Below are 11,928 nucleotides of genomic sequence, written 5' to 3'. Positions count from 1 at the left end.
GGTTGGGCTCGAGATAATTACATTATTTTGAGTACGGAAAGTTTATTATGAGTATGGATGGAGTAGAGCCGTACAGGTTAGGTAAGGTTGGATAAGGTAAGGTATAAATAATTATGGTTACATAGATTATGGTAGATGGGGGAAAGCTAGACAAGTTTAGGCAAAATCAGCAATGTGATATACAGAGAGAGTAAGCAAGGTTTTAAAATATATGGAAGTGGTCAATTCTTTTGATGTTTTTGGAATTGCGTTTGAGTTAAAATACGATAGTGGCAGAGTGAGCTGATGATTGCTTGAGTGCTGTCTAATGTTGCAATTGATGAGATTTGAATTGTGACTGTGAGTATTGGAATTCTTTACAGGATTTGTTTTCGGTGGACTACCGAGTGTATAGTTTAGAGTTTTATTGGCAAAATGCAGGGCGTTGTTGCTTAGTTTTGTTGGCGTGACTGATGAGTGATAAAAGTGTGAGTGTTGCTATTTTAATGATGGCTTTTTGAGATTGATTATTTTGATAAGTGATAAGATATAGGACTGTGAGTATATATTGTATTTGCCTTAATGACGGAGTTGTTTGATGCGAGTGAATTGTTGAAAATGATGTGAAAAAGAGTGCGCTGGTGATTGAATTGACTAGGTGTGTTATTGGTGTGATTTATATTATTATTGAAGTAATTTAGAGCTGTTTGTAACGTAACATGTTATGTGTGAAAAGGGACTGTTGCGGCATGATTGTCCCTGATGTGCTGGTTTAATGCACTTTTCCCTGTTTATGATGCAGATACTCCTGAACTATCGACGCAGGCTCAAGTCTCAGTCATCGAGAGTTGAAGTTTCTCTTTTACTCTCTGATATTCGGTGGCTGTGGGTACGGATTGAACGAAAGTCAATTCAAGAAGTATCCTACCGTGGAATGCAAACAATCGTACGATTTAGATTGTTTAAACATTAGTCAATTTAGATTCTTGTCATGCAATCAAATGATTATTTATCACTGTGATCTTGATTGTATTTCAGTCACCATTTCATTTCATGTTTTTCATGCTGCAAGTATTTTAACATTTTGCTTACGGTCTAATATTATCGAGTTTAATGCCTAATATTGAGTTAGTAGACTTATCGCGTAGCAGACATTGTGATCGCGTATGAATTATTTTAAACTCGTGCTTAATTTTCACTCTAAATTTCAATCAAGTTAAGAATTGCTTATGGTTCAATGCACAATAAGATTTATTTTTTTCTGAATTCGAAAAATCGCAGCTAAAATCTCACCGCTGCTGAAAGAATCGGACACTTGGCCACGCTAACAAACTTACAATAATTTTAAAATCCCCATTGACAATAAATTCACATAAATAGTTTGCAGAAATTAAATTAACTTATTATTATCTAGCCCAAACAAACATGCAATTGCTGATTTATTTAGCTTTTTCTATTATTGAATAATTTTAATAGATGACGTGTGCTGTCTAAAAAGTCACTTTTGACGCCAAAATTCAGATTGCAAAGAACGCACTGTGCATGAAGCAAAATTTTCACGATTTGATTAATTAAGTAATATAGTTAGGTCTTTGCGGTTGCTTTTTACGATGTTCGAAAAGTGGACAAACCAACAATGGTGAGTAATGATTGTTTTCCGACAGTATATTAATTGTAAAATTTAAATAGTTGTATAAAGTGCTATTACACAACTTCCTTCGATAGATTTCGTAATAGCTATCCGAGTAATATTTATTTTTAAATTATAATACGTCATATTTGAGTAATATATCACATTTATAAACAGCTAGACTACCCATTATATTTATAATGTAAAGTAATAATAGGTCACAATATATTTCTCGTAAAATTCAATGGCCCAGCTTGCTGCGTTACTTATCATAGATTCTATTCAATGCTTTTGATTGATGTTTTGTCGTCGATGCGGGGATAATTTTTTTTATGGTAAGCATGTTCTATGGTTTATGGTGTTCAATAAATTTTGTACTATGTTGATCTTTATTTGAGGTCATTGCTAGTTGAATTGTGATCGCACGTTCAACGAGGACAAATTTTAAAGGGCGATAGTAGCCCTACCTTCAATTGTGATCGGAAGTTCAATGACGTTCACAAACTCTTGAGTGATCAAACGTTCAATAATGATCACAAATTCAATTGGCATTATAAGTTCAATGAGGAACTTAATGTCTACATAGATAGCACTTTCAGCAGTCATATCAAATTCCAGGCTGATCACAGGTTCTAGGCGACCGTGCGTTTTATTTGAAACACAAGTGAATAAGGGGAACCAGCACGTTTTATGGTGATTGAAAGTTCTAGGGTAAATGGAAATTTGGTTATTAATGACTGCAATCTTTAAGTTGATCTCGAGTTTAGAGATGATCGTTATTCTTGAAGTGATCGCAAATCTGAAGGTGATCATGTATTTAATTTTGATTGCAAATTTACTTGTGAGGTGATCGCAAGGTTCAAGGTGATCCCAAGTCTTAAGGTGGTGAATCATATTGATTATATTTTATGAACTACTGATATATTCAATGGTAATCGCAAGCCTTAAGGTGATGATATATTCAACGGTGATCGCAAGTCTTAAGATGATGATAGATTCAATGGTGATCACAAGCCCTAAGGCGATCAGGCAATTGATGATGATCACAAGTCTTAAGGTGATGATATTTTCAACGGTGATCACAAGTCGTATGGTGATGATACATTCAATGGTGATATCAAGTCTTAAGGTGATGATATATTCAATGGTGATCGCAACTTTACTTCCCTACACAAACTATCTTTTCCCTCAGCTCGTATGGGGAGATGGTTGGCTGGTGCCCGACGTCGGACGAGCTCCTCCAAGCTGCCGAACACAAACTTCTGAAGCGTGAGTTGCGAGTTACTAATATTGTTTCAGTTCAGTTTGAGTTAGTGGATATTTAAAATAATTTTAAATAAAGTAAAACTCAATTCAATTTTTTTCGCGACCTATTTAGAAACTTTTAATGAATCCCGAACACGAGCAGTTTAAATTAGAGTTCTAATTGTGTGCAAGTTATGGTTAGCCTTGCAACGGAAAGTTGCATGGTTATTTTGTACCATATTCGTTGAAACTGCTTATGCTTAGCACACTGTCATTAAAATTAATACGTGATAACATTTGTATATTAACATATTACCATTAACATTATTATTAACCAAAAAGCAATACGTCGACAGGTAAATAATAGTCAAGAATTATAGTAGCTCCCACCCTCATGTTGGGGGTTTGCTAACATTTTAACGTGACGACATCTACTCGCACGCTGCTCAAGCTGCTAGGAACTGCTGACCTCAATACCGTGACCTCGCCGCTTACATGGCTGCATGGACACAGGATTTAACGCTAGCTCATAAACTTACGGTTTCTGTTTTGGCAGTTTGTAAGTTTCTGTTTTGGCAGTTCGTAAGTTTCTGTTTTGGCAGTTCGTAAGTTTCTGTTTTGGCAGTTCGTAAGTTTCTGTTTTGGCAGTTCGTAAGTTTCTGTTTTGGCAGTTCCATAAAACTTACGGTTTATGGCAGTTCGTAGAAATAGATCGGAGTAGTACCAAATTTTTAATGTAATGACCTCGCGTGAATTTTTCGTTTTAACCGGCCATAGATAATTTTTTTATTTCAACAGGTTTATTCATAATTGTTATGATAATATTGTACAGTTTAAATCTATGGGCAAATATCATTTTAATTTAAAACCAATTGGGAGCTACCCAGAGGTAAATTTCGCGTAAATTTTCAATGTTAAATAATGTAATTCGTCCTATTGTTTTAATTATACAGACATAAAATCCTTGGAAGACGAAGGCGTTTTTGCTGACATCGGCAGCGTGGTTGGCAACACTGACAACAAAGTGTTGACATATCGCGCCAACACCGCCAGCCGCAACACGCCCTTGGTGCTGCTCCACGGCTTCGGCTGTCCCTCCGCCTTCTGGTGTCTCAACGTAGACGCGCTGGCAGAGCATCGTCCAGTTTACTTCATGGATATGCTCGGTGATTTGATAAATCATGTTGCTTATATTCCATGAACTACAGTAATTGAAGTCAGTACTTTCACCTAATTATTTTGAAAATGTAAGGTGATTCTCAATTTTTTTTTTAAATCAATGACTGCAATTTTTGACGATAGCATATAATTATAAGAAATTAGCGTAAAGATTATGTTATTCAGCCGTGTACCATTTTTAGTCCTAATTCATTTTCATTTGGACAGTTTGGTTACATTTCAGTGTGGGACTGATTGTGACACTGGGGCAATTTTTCTTGTCAGAATAAATGACATTAAGGAAAAAAAGTCGATGGCCTCTTTAGCTACTGCATTTAAATTTTCAAAGACAAATCAATAGATATTTATTTCACACCGTTACTATGGGATAACCGAATTAAATCTCAAATCTATCTAAAAAATGTTCATATTACTTTTTGAATCTGGTTCCACATTCGAAATAGAAAAAGACTGTTCGTAATTCGTGCACAAGTTCCACGTTATTTATGATGTATGTTTCATAATTTATGCACAAGATCGCGTTATTTATGAAGTGTGCTTCAAAATTCATGCAAAAGTTGATCTATTATATTTATTGAAAACGATGTGCTGGAGAATATTGATGTAAGTATTTTAAATAGAAATAAGGACCATTTGCCTGCTGCCTTAGATAAATTAACACTATCATATAATAATATATAGCATAATATAATAATATAAAGATATATAATATAATAAGAAATCTGTGTTTTGGAAGTATTAAAATTTCCGAAGTTCATTGGAAGTAAACTGTCGCATAATGCACGTTCGATTAAATTGATTCGATTAATTCGATTAAATTCCCACTGCTTCAGGGTGGTGCACCTGATACTGGAGGACCCCTGGGGCTTCCCCCAGCAGGTGGGCCGCTACAACAACAACTCCGTGGGTGTGATGACCATGTGGGTGTTGTCGCACTTTGTGCCCCCACTCTTCCTGCTGCGCTGGCTCGGCCCTCTGGGTGAGTCCAGCTCGTTTTGTGAGATACTGGGCCCAGTTGAATATATTGAATGTATTGTGCCCAGTTGAATGCTTCTATTGTATTGCGCCACGTTAAACGCCTCAAGTGTATTGAGCCCAGTTGAATGTTGCTCTTGTATTGCGTCCAGTTGAATACCTCGAGTGTATTGCGCCCAATTGAATGCCTCAAGTGTTTTGCGCCCCGTTGAATGCCTCTAGTTTATTGAGCCCAGTTGAATATATTGAATGTATTTCGTAAATTTGAATGCTTCGATTGTATTGCGCCCCGTTAATTGCCTCGAGTGTATTGCACCCAGTCGAATGTTTCTTTTGCATTGCGTCTAGTTAAATATGTTGAATGTATTGTACTGTAAACGTCAGGTCACTGGTTCGCTAATGACTGTACACGTCATGTCACTGGTTCACTAATGACTATACACGTTATGTCACTGGTTCACTAATGACTATACATGTCAGGTCACTGGTACGTTCGTCAAAAACCGCCCTTCGATTCGACGCATTACGGCAGAGCGACCGACGACCACGTCAGCGCCGTCCACGACTACTTCTATCACAGCAACGCCCGCAATCCGACGTAAGTTCAACAAATTTTCTACCACAACAACCCCAGCAACCCGACGTAAGTTCAACCAAGTTTTCACTTTTCTACCACAGCAACGCCCGCAACCCGACGTAAGTTCAACCAATCACGAAATTAGTGATTCTCTTAGCCTATACAGTTAGCCTATGATGGTTGTTCTGTTATAGTAATGTGCATGAGAATCCGATATTAAAATATGGTCCTCGATGCCCGCTTGCCAAAGTATTATTCACTCTATAAATCTATTTCTAATCACGCGATCTAATTGAAGCAAGCTTTGAGAATCACACGCATTAAAAATTGATACTCCGCTGGAAAAATAAGAAATCAGAACATTTTTCCTTTTGCAGCGGTGAAGTTGCCTTCCATTCGCTGATGCTGGGGGTGGCGTGGGCGCGCTTCCCTCTGGTCAACCGCATGCACGACTTGCGTGGGGACGTTCCTATAACGTTCCTGCACGGCCAGCTGTCGTGGGTCTCGAAAAAGACCAGTTTCAAGGTCAAGGACATCAGAAAAGATTCCTACGTCGATATCAAGGTATGAGTTAGCCTGTAAGTCAACCTGGAAATATTTAGTCTCTAGCCTCGCATATTGGTCGTTGAGGTGTAAACGATATCTCACTGTTGCAATGACCTCCTAAATAACGATGTCACTCACGCTCAATCAAATAGTTTTATGTCCAGCTGAATCCTGCCGGACATTTTGATTAGAACCTGAAAGCTGAACGCTCATGGTTCTAAGTACAGTGTATACAAGCCCCAAGACAATGAAGATAATCAAGGTCATTGATAACGCAATGGCTACCGGTTTTACTGACGTCAAGTCTATTTTCGTTGTCGCATTTGGAAATTCAAGTGTTACTGTTATTGTTGCCGCAATACTTTTTTGTATGACATCGAGTTCGATTCACCTTTCATCCGAGACATGAGAAATGAAATAAATGAGGTATACACTCTTTGCCCAGAATCAGTCAATTTCCTAGTAAGAATTTTTAAATGTTGTAGTTAGTGGGTACTGCACAGTGAGGCAGAATCCCATCGATATCAGTAATCATTTCGTGTATTTGATTCTGTTCATCATCACAGGCGGTCATTTATGACTTAGATCGATCACGATTTTTAGAAAACGTCGTTTATATCCGCAGATCATAGCCGACGCCGGACACGTCATACACTCCGATGTCCCCGACGAGTTCAACAAAATCGTCAATGACATTCTCGAAGGTATCGACAAAGGCATCATACCTTCTACGCGTCACTCTCCCAGCGGCGATTTGCGTCATATCAACAACAATTTATGCGATGCCACAGAAAAAAATACATATGAAGCTCGGAAATCTTTTCCATGTAATTTAAAGAAGTCCGAGCATCTTGTTGACGCTCTGCAAACAACCGCTTCGAGTTGACCATGTTGAGTTATTAGAGTCTTTTAGCCTAATAATAATTCAAATTAGCAATGAGTACTTTTTAATGACAGATTTTATTAACAGCCATTTACACAAATGAAAAGTTTGATTTACTATAAGTTTTTTTAATTTTAATGTCGAGAGGCAGGGTGGCCCACGTGCTTAAATTTCAGAATACCAAGATTGGAGCAGAGAGGCGCGGGTTCAAGCCCAGCTCTGTGCGCCAGTTTCTGGTCAAGCAAGGAGGCCGGGCGGTTAAGCACAACAGAATTAGAGCAGTGAGTTGTCAGAGCTTGAGAGTTGAGACCGCAACAAGCTGCGAATGTTCTGTGATGTTAAGAATCGGCAGCAGGCCAACGGACTTATAAACGCTGAAACCGCTATATTATTATTATTATATATTAATAAACATTCTAAATCGAACCTCTTTCGTTACCAAAAACACGCAATTGATGCTGGGCGCATATGAGAATTATCGATCTACAGTTGGACGAGCTCACTTCAAACTGGCGATAACTCTACCTCAATAGATGCGAGTAACATCAGAGTTGAATAAACTCTTTGCGCACCAGTGTATCTTCAAGTCAATGCTCACATTCGGGTACGCACACTAAGTTTGGTCATAATTTATTTGACTGAATTCTATGGAATCGAGTTTTTACCATTTCTCTGCATCATCAAGTCGAACATCCTGATGTAATTTTCGGATAAATTTCTAGTGAAGTCAGATTGACCATAAGTCAATATCGACGGACAGTCAACTTAGGCTTCCATGCGTTCACCCGTAATTTAAATACCCACGAAGCACGGAAATCGTTTCCATGCAATTTAAAGAACTCCGAGCATCTTGTTGACGCTCTGCAAACAACCGCTTCGAGTTGACCATGTTGAGTTATTAGAGTCTTTTAGCCTAATAATAATTCAAATTAGCAATGAGTACTTTTTAATGACAGATTTTATTAACAGCCATTTACACAAATGAAAAGTTTGATTTACTATAAGTTTTTTTAATTTTAATGTCGAGAGGCAGGGTGGCCCACGTGCTTAAATTTCAGAATACCAAGATTGGAGCAGAGAGGCGCGGGTTCAAGCCCAGCTCTGTGCGCCAGTTTCTGGTCAAGCAAGGAGGCCGGGCGGTTAAGCACAACAGAATTAGAGCAGTGAGTTGTCAGAGCTTGAGAGTTGAGACCGCAACAAGCTGCGAATGTTCTGTGATGTTAAGAATCGGCAGCAGGCCAACGGACTTATAAACGCTGAAACCGCTATATTATTATTATTATATATTAATAAACATTCTAAATCGAACCTCTTTCGTTACCAAAAACACGCAATTGATGCTGGGCGCATATGAGAATTATCGATCTACAGTTGGACTAGCTCACTTCAAACTGGCGATAACTCTACCTCAATAGATGCGAGTAACATCAGAGTTGAATAAACTCTTTGCGCACCAGTGTATCTTCAAGTCAATGCTCACATTCGGGTACGCACACTAAGTTTGGTCATAATTTATTTGAATAAATTCTATGGAATCGAGTTTTTACAATTTCTCTGCATCATCAAGTCGAACATACTGATGGAATTGTCAGATAAATTTCTAGTGAAGTCAGATTGACCGTAAGTCAATATCGGCAGAGAGTCAACTCAGGCTTCCATGCGTACACCCGTAATTAATTAAATGTTATCGTGCAATAATTTAGTAATATTAATGATGAAATTTAACGTTATGGATTTACGTATTTGACTGATGCATTTGAGACCAAACAATCCCTGATGAAGCGTTTGTAAGCATTATTTTAGGATCGCAGGAACCAAACGTCGATGGTTCCACTGCATGATACGTGTGCTAGGCTCGCAATAGTTTGAACGTAGATGCACCAGCGCCCAGAGTTCCTACTGCAACAAGTTGCGGTCACCAGCTGTGTCCGGAGCTAGGGTAGGTGAGAGCCTGCAGCAATCGGATGTGCATGCAGGTCAGGCCGCGTCCTGCCGCCACCCCTCATGATGGCGTCATCGCTGCCCAGCTGTAACCAAGTGGTGAGAGATGCATTGTAGAACTCCGTGTATGAGTGTAAAAGTAAGTAACTGGAATTATTTTTGTACTTTGTACAAACGCTTCTTACGTTGAAATGTCTCATAAAGTTTACCGGAGTTTCTGCAACAACGTTTTCTAATGCTTAAAAATAAAACACAAGCCCGGTAAACATGGCAGGGAGTCCGATTATTTATTCATTTGCTCCCTAGTCACGTCGTAACTCAAGATGTAAGCGTTGTGGCCGTAGAAGCATAGAGTAGAACTGACGACGTTACGCAATTCAGCAAGCATAGATTCATAGACCCTATAGATTCTAGAATCTTCATTTATAGATTTCAAGCCGTCATGTCTACCTGTTATGTAAGACATGAATACGCATCAAATTGATGAAGTACAAACATGCCGTATTGCACGTCATGATTTGCTCATAGAATTTTCTTGATAGGTACATGATGGATATTTATGCATTAATTCAATCGTATCGGTACCCACATTCACCAACAATATATAATAGTTTGCCCAGTTCCAGCCATGGGAGAATCGGCTTTTTGACAACCAGTGTGAAGATGGCTGCTTGCTAGGCGGTAGGCGGCAGGCGCTACACGCTAGCAAGCCAGGCCAGGCTGAGGCCAGGCCGAGCCTCAGTCTATGGCTAGAAGTCGTGGAGTGTGGTTGTGTTCAACATTTTCGCAATTCTCTTGAATTAGGTCGTTCGCAAACTCCTCGACTTAAGTTATTGATGCATGTGTTTCTCTTAATCAGATAGTGATACTCTGAAAGGGTTATTTTATCTAGAATGCAGATCGAGAGCTTCATGTGTTCACGGTAACTTAGTTTAAAGCGAAACGTACATAACGTTTCATTGCTGGTGTTGTTGGCGAGAAATCGTTTGGCCACGATATGTTCTATTGATTTTCAGCACTCTATGCCTATTTTAACGACCACTGTTTCTTTAAAGATGTATATTTTGGTGAGCCTAATTTATGAGATTATTTGTATTGTTTTTTTTTTATTCTGCGTATTTATGAATGTGTGTACCTATGTTAAATTTCTTCCCCACTGCCGGTTTGCCCGGTCGGTGAATGGTGATCACTACGTCTAAATATTTGCTAAATGGGGGGTTAAAACAATTCTGTCAAATAGCGCCAAAACTCTGACACGTGCTAAAAAAACATGATGCATGTTGGCGGAGCTTGGTGAGCCTAGTTTGTGCATAGCTAAAGATAACTTAACATGTTGCCAAATGTTTCAGAAGTTACTTCCGTCACTGAGAGTCTGGGAGACGTGCGAAAAGTTTAGTAGGAGTTTAAGTTCGAGCTTCAATGATTTAGACAATGATTATTCGATTGTCATCGGTAGATTTTTTTCTCGCAGTCGTGTTCAGATTCTTTTTTACTTGGTGCTTTTGTTTCTGGGAGGTGAGAATACCTAATTGACAGGGTTTCAAAATTTTGTCATCTCAAACGGTGGTAAAGTGTGAGGCACTGTCACTGTGAGCTGTGAGGAACAGTGTGTGATTGAGTCATTTGAGTGAGAATCTACCTCTGGCATAGCTTATTTTTGTTATATGAAATTAAGATTAATTATGGTTTAAGAGTTATCCTACTTTATGTCCAATTTGTAATATATGTACGTTCATTCGAAAAAATTTATAGACAGACATAGATGTTCATTTCTGTTTGTGCGGGAATCGAGCTAAACTTGACTTCCAGTTTCAGTTAGTTTATTGTTCATACGTTTTACTAACGCTGCAGCTAGCAAACTATTTCGCATCGAAAGTCCAGAGCGCCAACGACGAAGTAGAAGGTTTTAATTATCGAAAAATTTTCAAGTCGGGAATTGTTCATTCAACGTGCGCGTGGTCTCGAGTGGCTGAAGCTGGCGACAAAAATTAGCTCAGCTTTCAGCACTCACTGCACTGAGTGACTGTGATTCTGTGAACGCATTTACTCACGTCCGTCTTTCCGTCACGGACGGACGGACGGACTGACATGACGAGCACAATAGCGCCGTTTTTCCATAAATGAGAAAATGCGCTAAAAACAGCGTTAGCATCTCAAAAAGACGAAACGGTAAAAAAAAGAACAAGTGAAAAGCAATAGAAACGAAGACACTTGCAGGTACACCCGCGCGCTCTGCTGTGGGTCATTCATGAACAAATGCCTCTGTTGGAAACCGAAGTCACGTCGACGACGATAGATTCGCTGTTCGCGTCACAAAGCCCCCTTCCTCCACCTGGTGCGACCGGATTATACCTACCGGTAAATTTTGGCATATTCGCCAATTTGAAAAGTCAGAATGCAGAATTTTCCTTGTTTATCAGCGAAAATACTTAAAAATGTACCTAATTAAAGAAATCCTATAAGGTTAACTCGACGTTGCTAGGAATGTTAGCAGGCTTACCGGACAGGTTCAAAGCCTGAAATGATTATTGAGAAATTATCACAATGAATGTATGCTATTGTTGTCGGTGATATGAAAATTTTTTAAAGGTGTGAATAACGTGTATATGTAAATATATATACTTGGTAAAACATGACATAATGTTTGAATGATGCCTAATTAATGTATGTATGTATGGCATCGTGGCATAAATGGCTACTTATAGCATATCGTAGATTCCGGAAAAGAAAATCGAAGTCGCGATGCGCTATCATCAATCAAGTCTGATTGAATTATAACGATTATTTCTTGCAATCTGTGCAGAACAGTACCGGTACCGGTCGGTATACATCTTGAATGAAAACAGCCTATTTATCAATATAATTAAACGATTGTTTTGAAATTTACTTTTCATATATTTTTTCCCGCAAATAGTGATTTAATCTCGATTTCGCAGTCTGATTTCTACTAGGAGTTTACTTTTGCGTTCAATT

General features: G+C 38.7%; 1 protein-coding gene across 1 annotated transcript; it reads left to right on the top strand.

The window, feature by feature from the left end:
• Nucleotides 1-1,099: 1,099 nt before the first annotated feature.
• On the top strand, nt 1,100-7,183 carry LOC108665324 ((Lyso)-N-acylphosphatidylethanolamine lipase). Its single transcript, XM_018152068.2, has 8 exons — nt 1,100-1,618; nt 2,802-2,878; nt 3,808-4,020; nt 4,241-4,244; nt 4,867-5,012; nt 5,489-5,606; nt 5,963-6,149; nt 6,757-7,183. Exons 1-8 carry the CDS (start codon nt 1,590-1,592, stop codon nt 7,015-7,017), a joined length of 1,035 nt encoding a protein of 344 aa, XP_018007557.1. The 5' UTR covers nt 1,100-1,589; the 3' UTR covers nt 7,018-7,183.
• The last annotated feature ends 4,745 nt before the right edge of the window (nt 7,184-11,928 follow it).

The sequence above is a fragment of the Hyalella azteca genome, unplaced genomic scaffold (genome assembly GCF_000764305.2).
Source record: "Hyalella azteca isolate HAZT.00-mixed unplaced genomic scaffold, Hazt_2.0.2 contig13197, whole genome shotgun sequence".
In the NCBI taxonomy this organism is placed as follows: Eukaryota; Metazoa; Arthropoda; class Malacostraca; order Amphipoda; family Hyalellidae; genus Hyalella; species Hyalella azteca.
The sequence above is the reverse complement of the archived record's forward strand: the minus strand, read 5'-3'. Positions and strand labels throughout refer to the sequence as shown.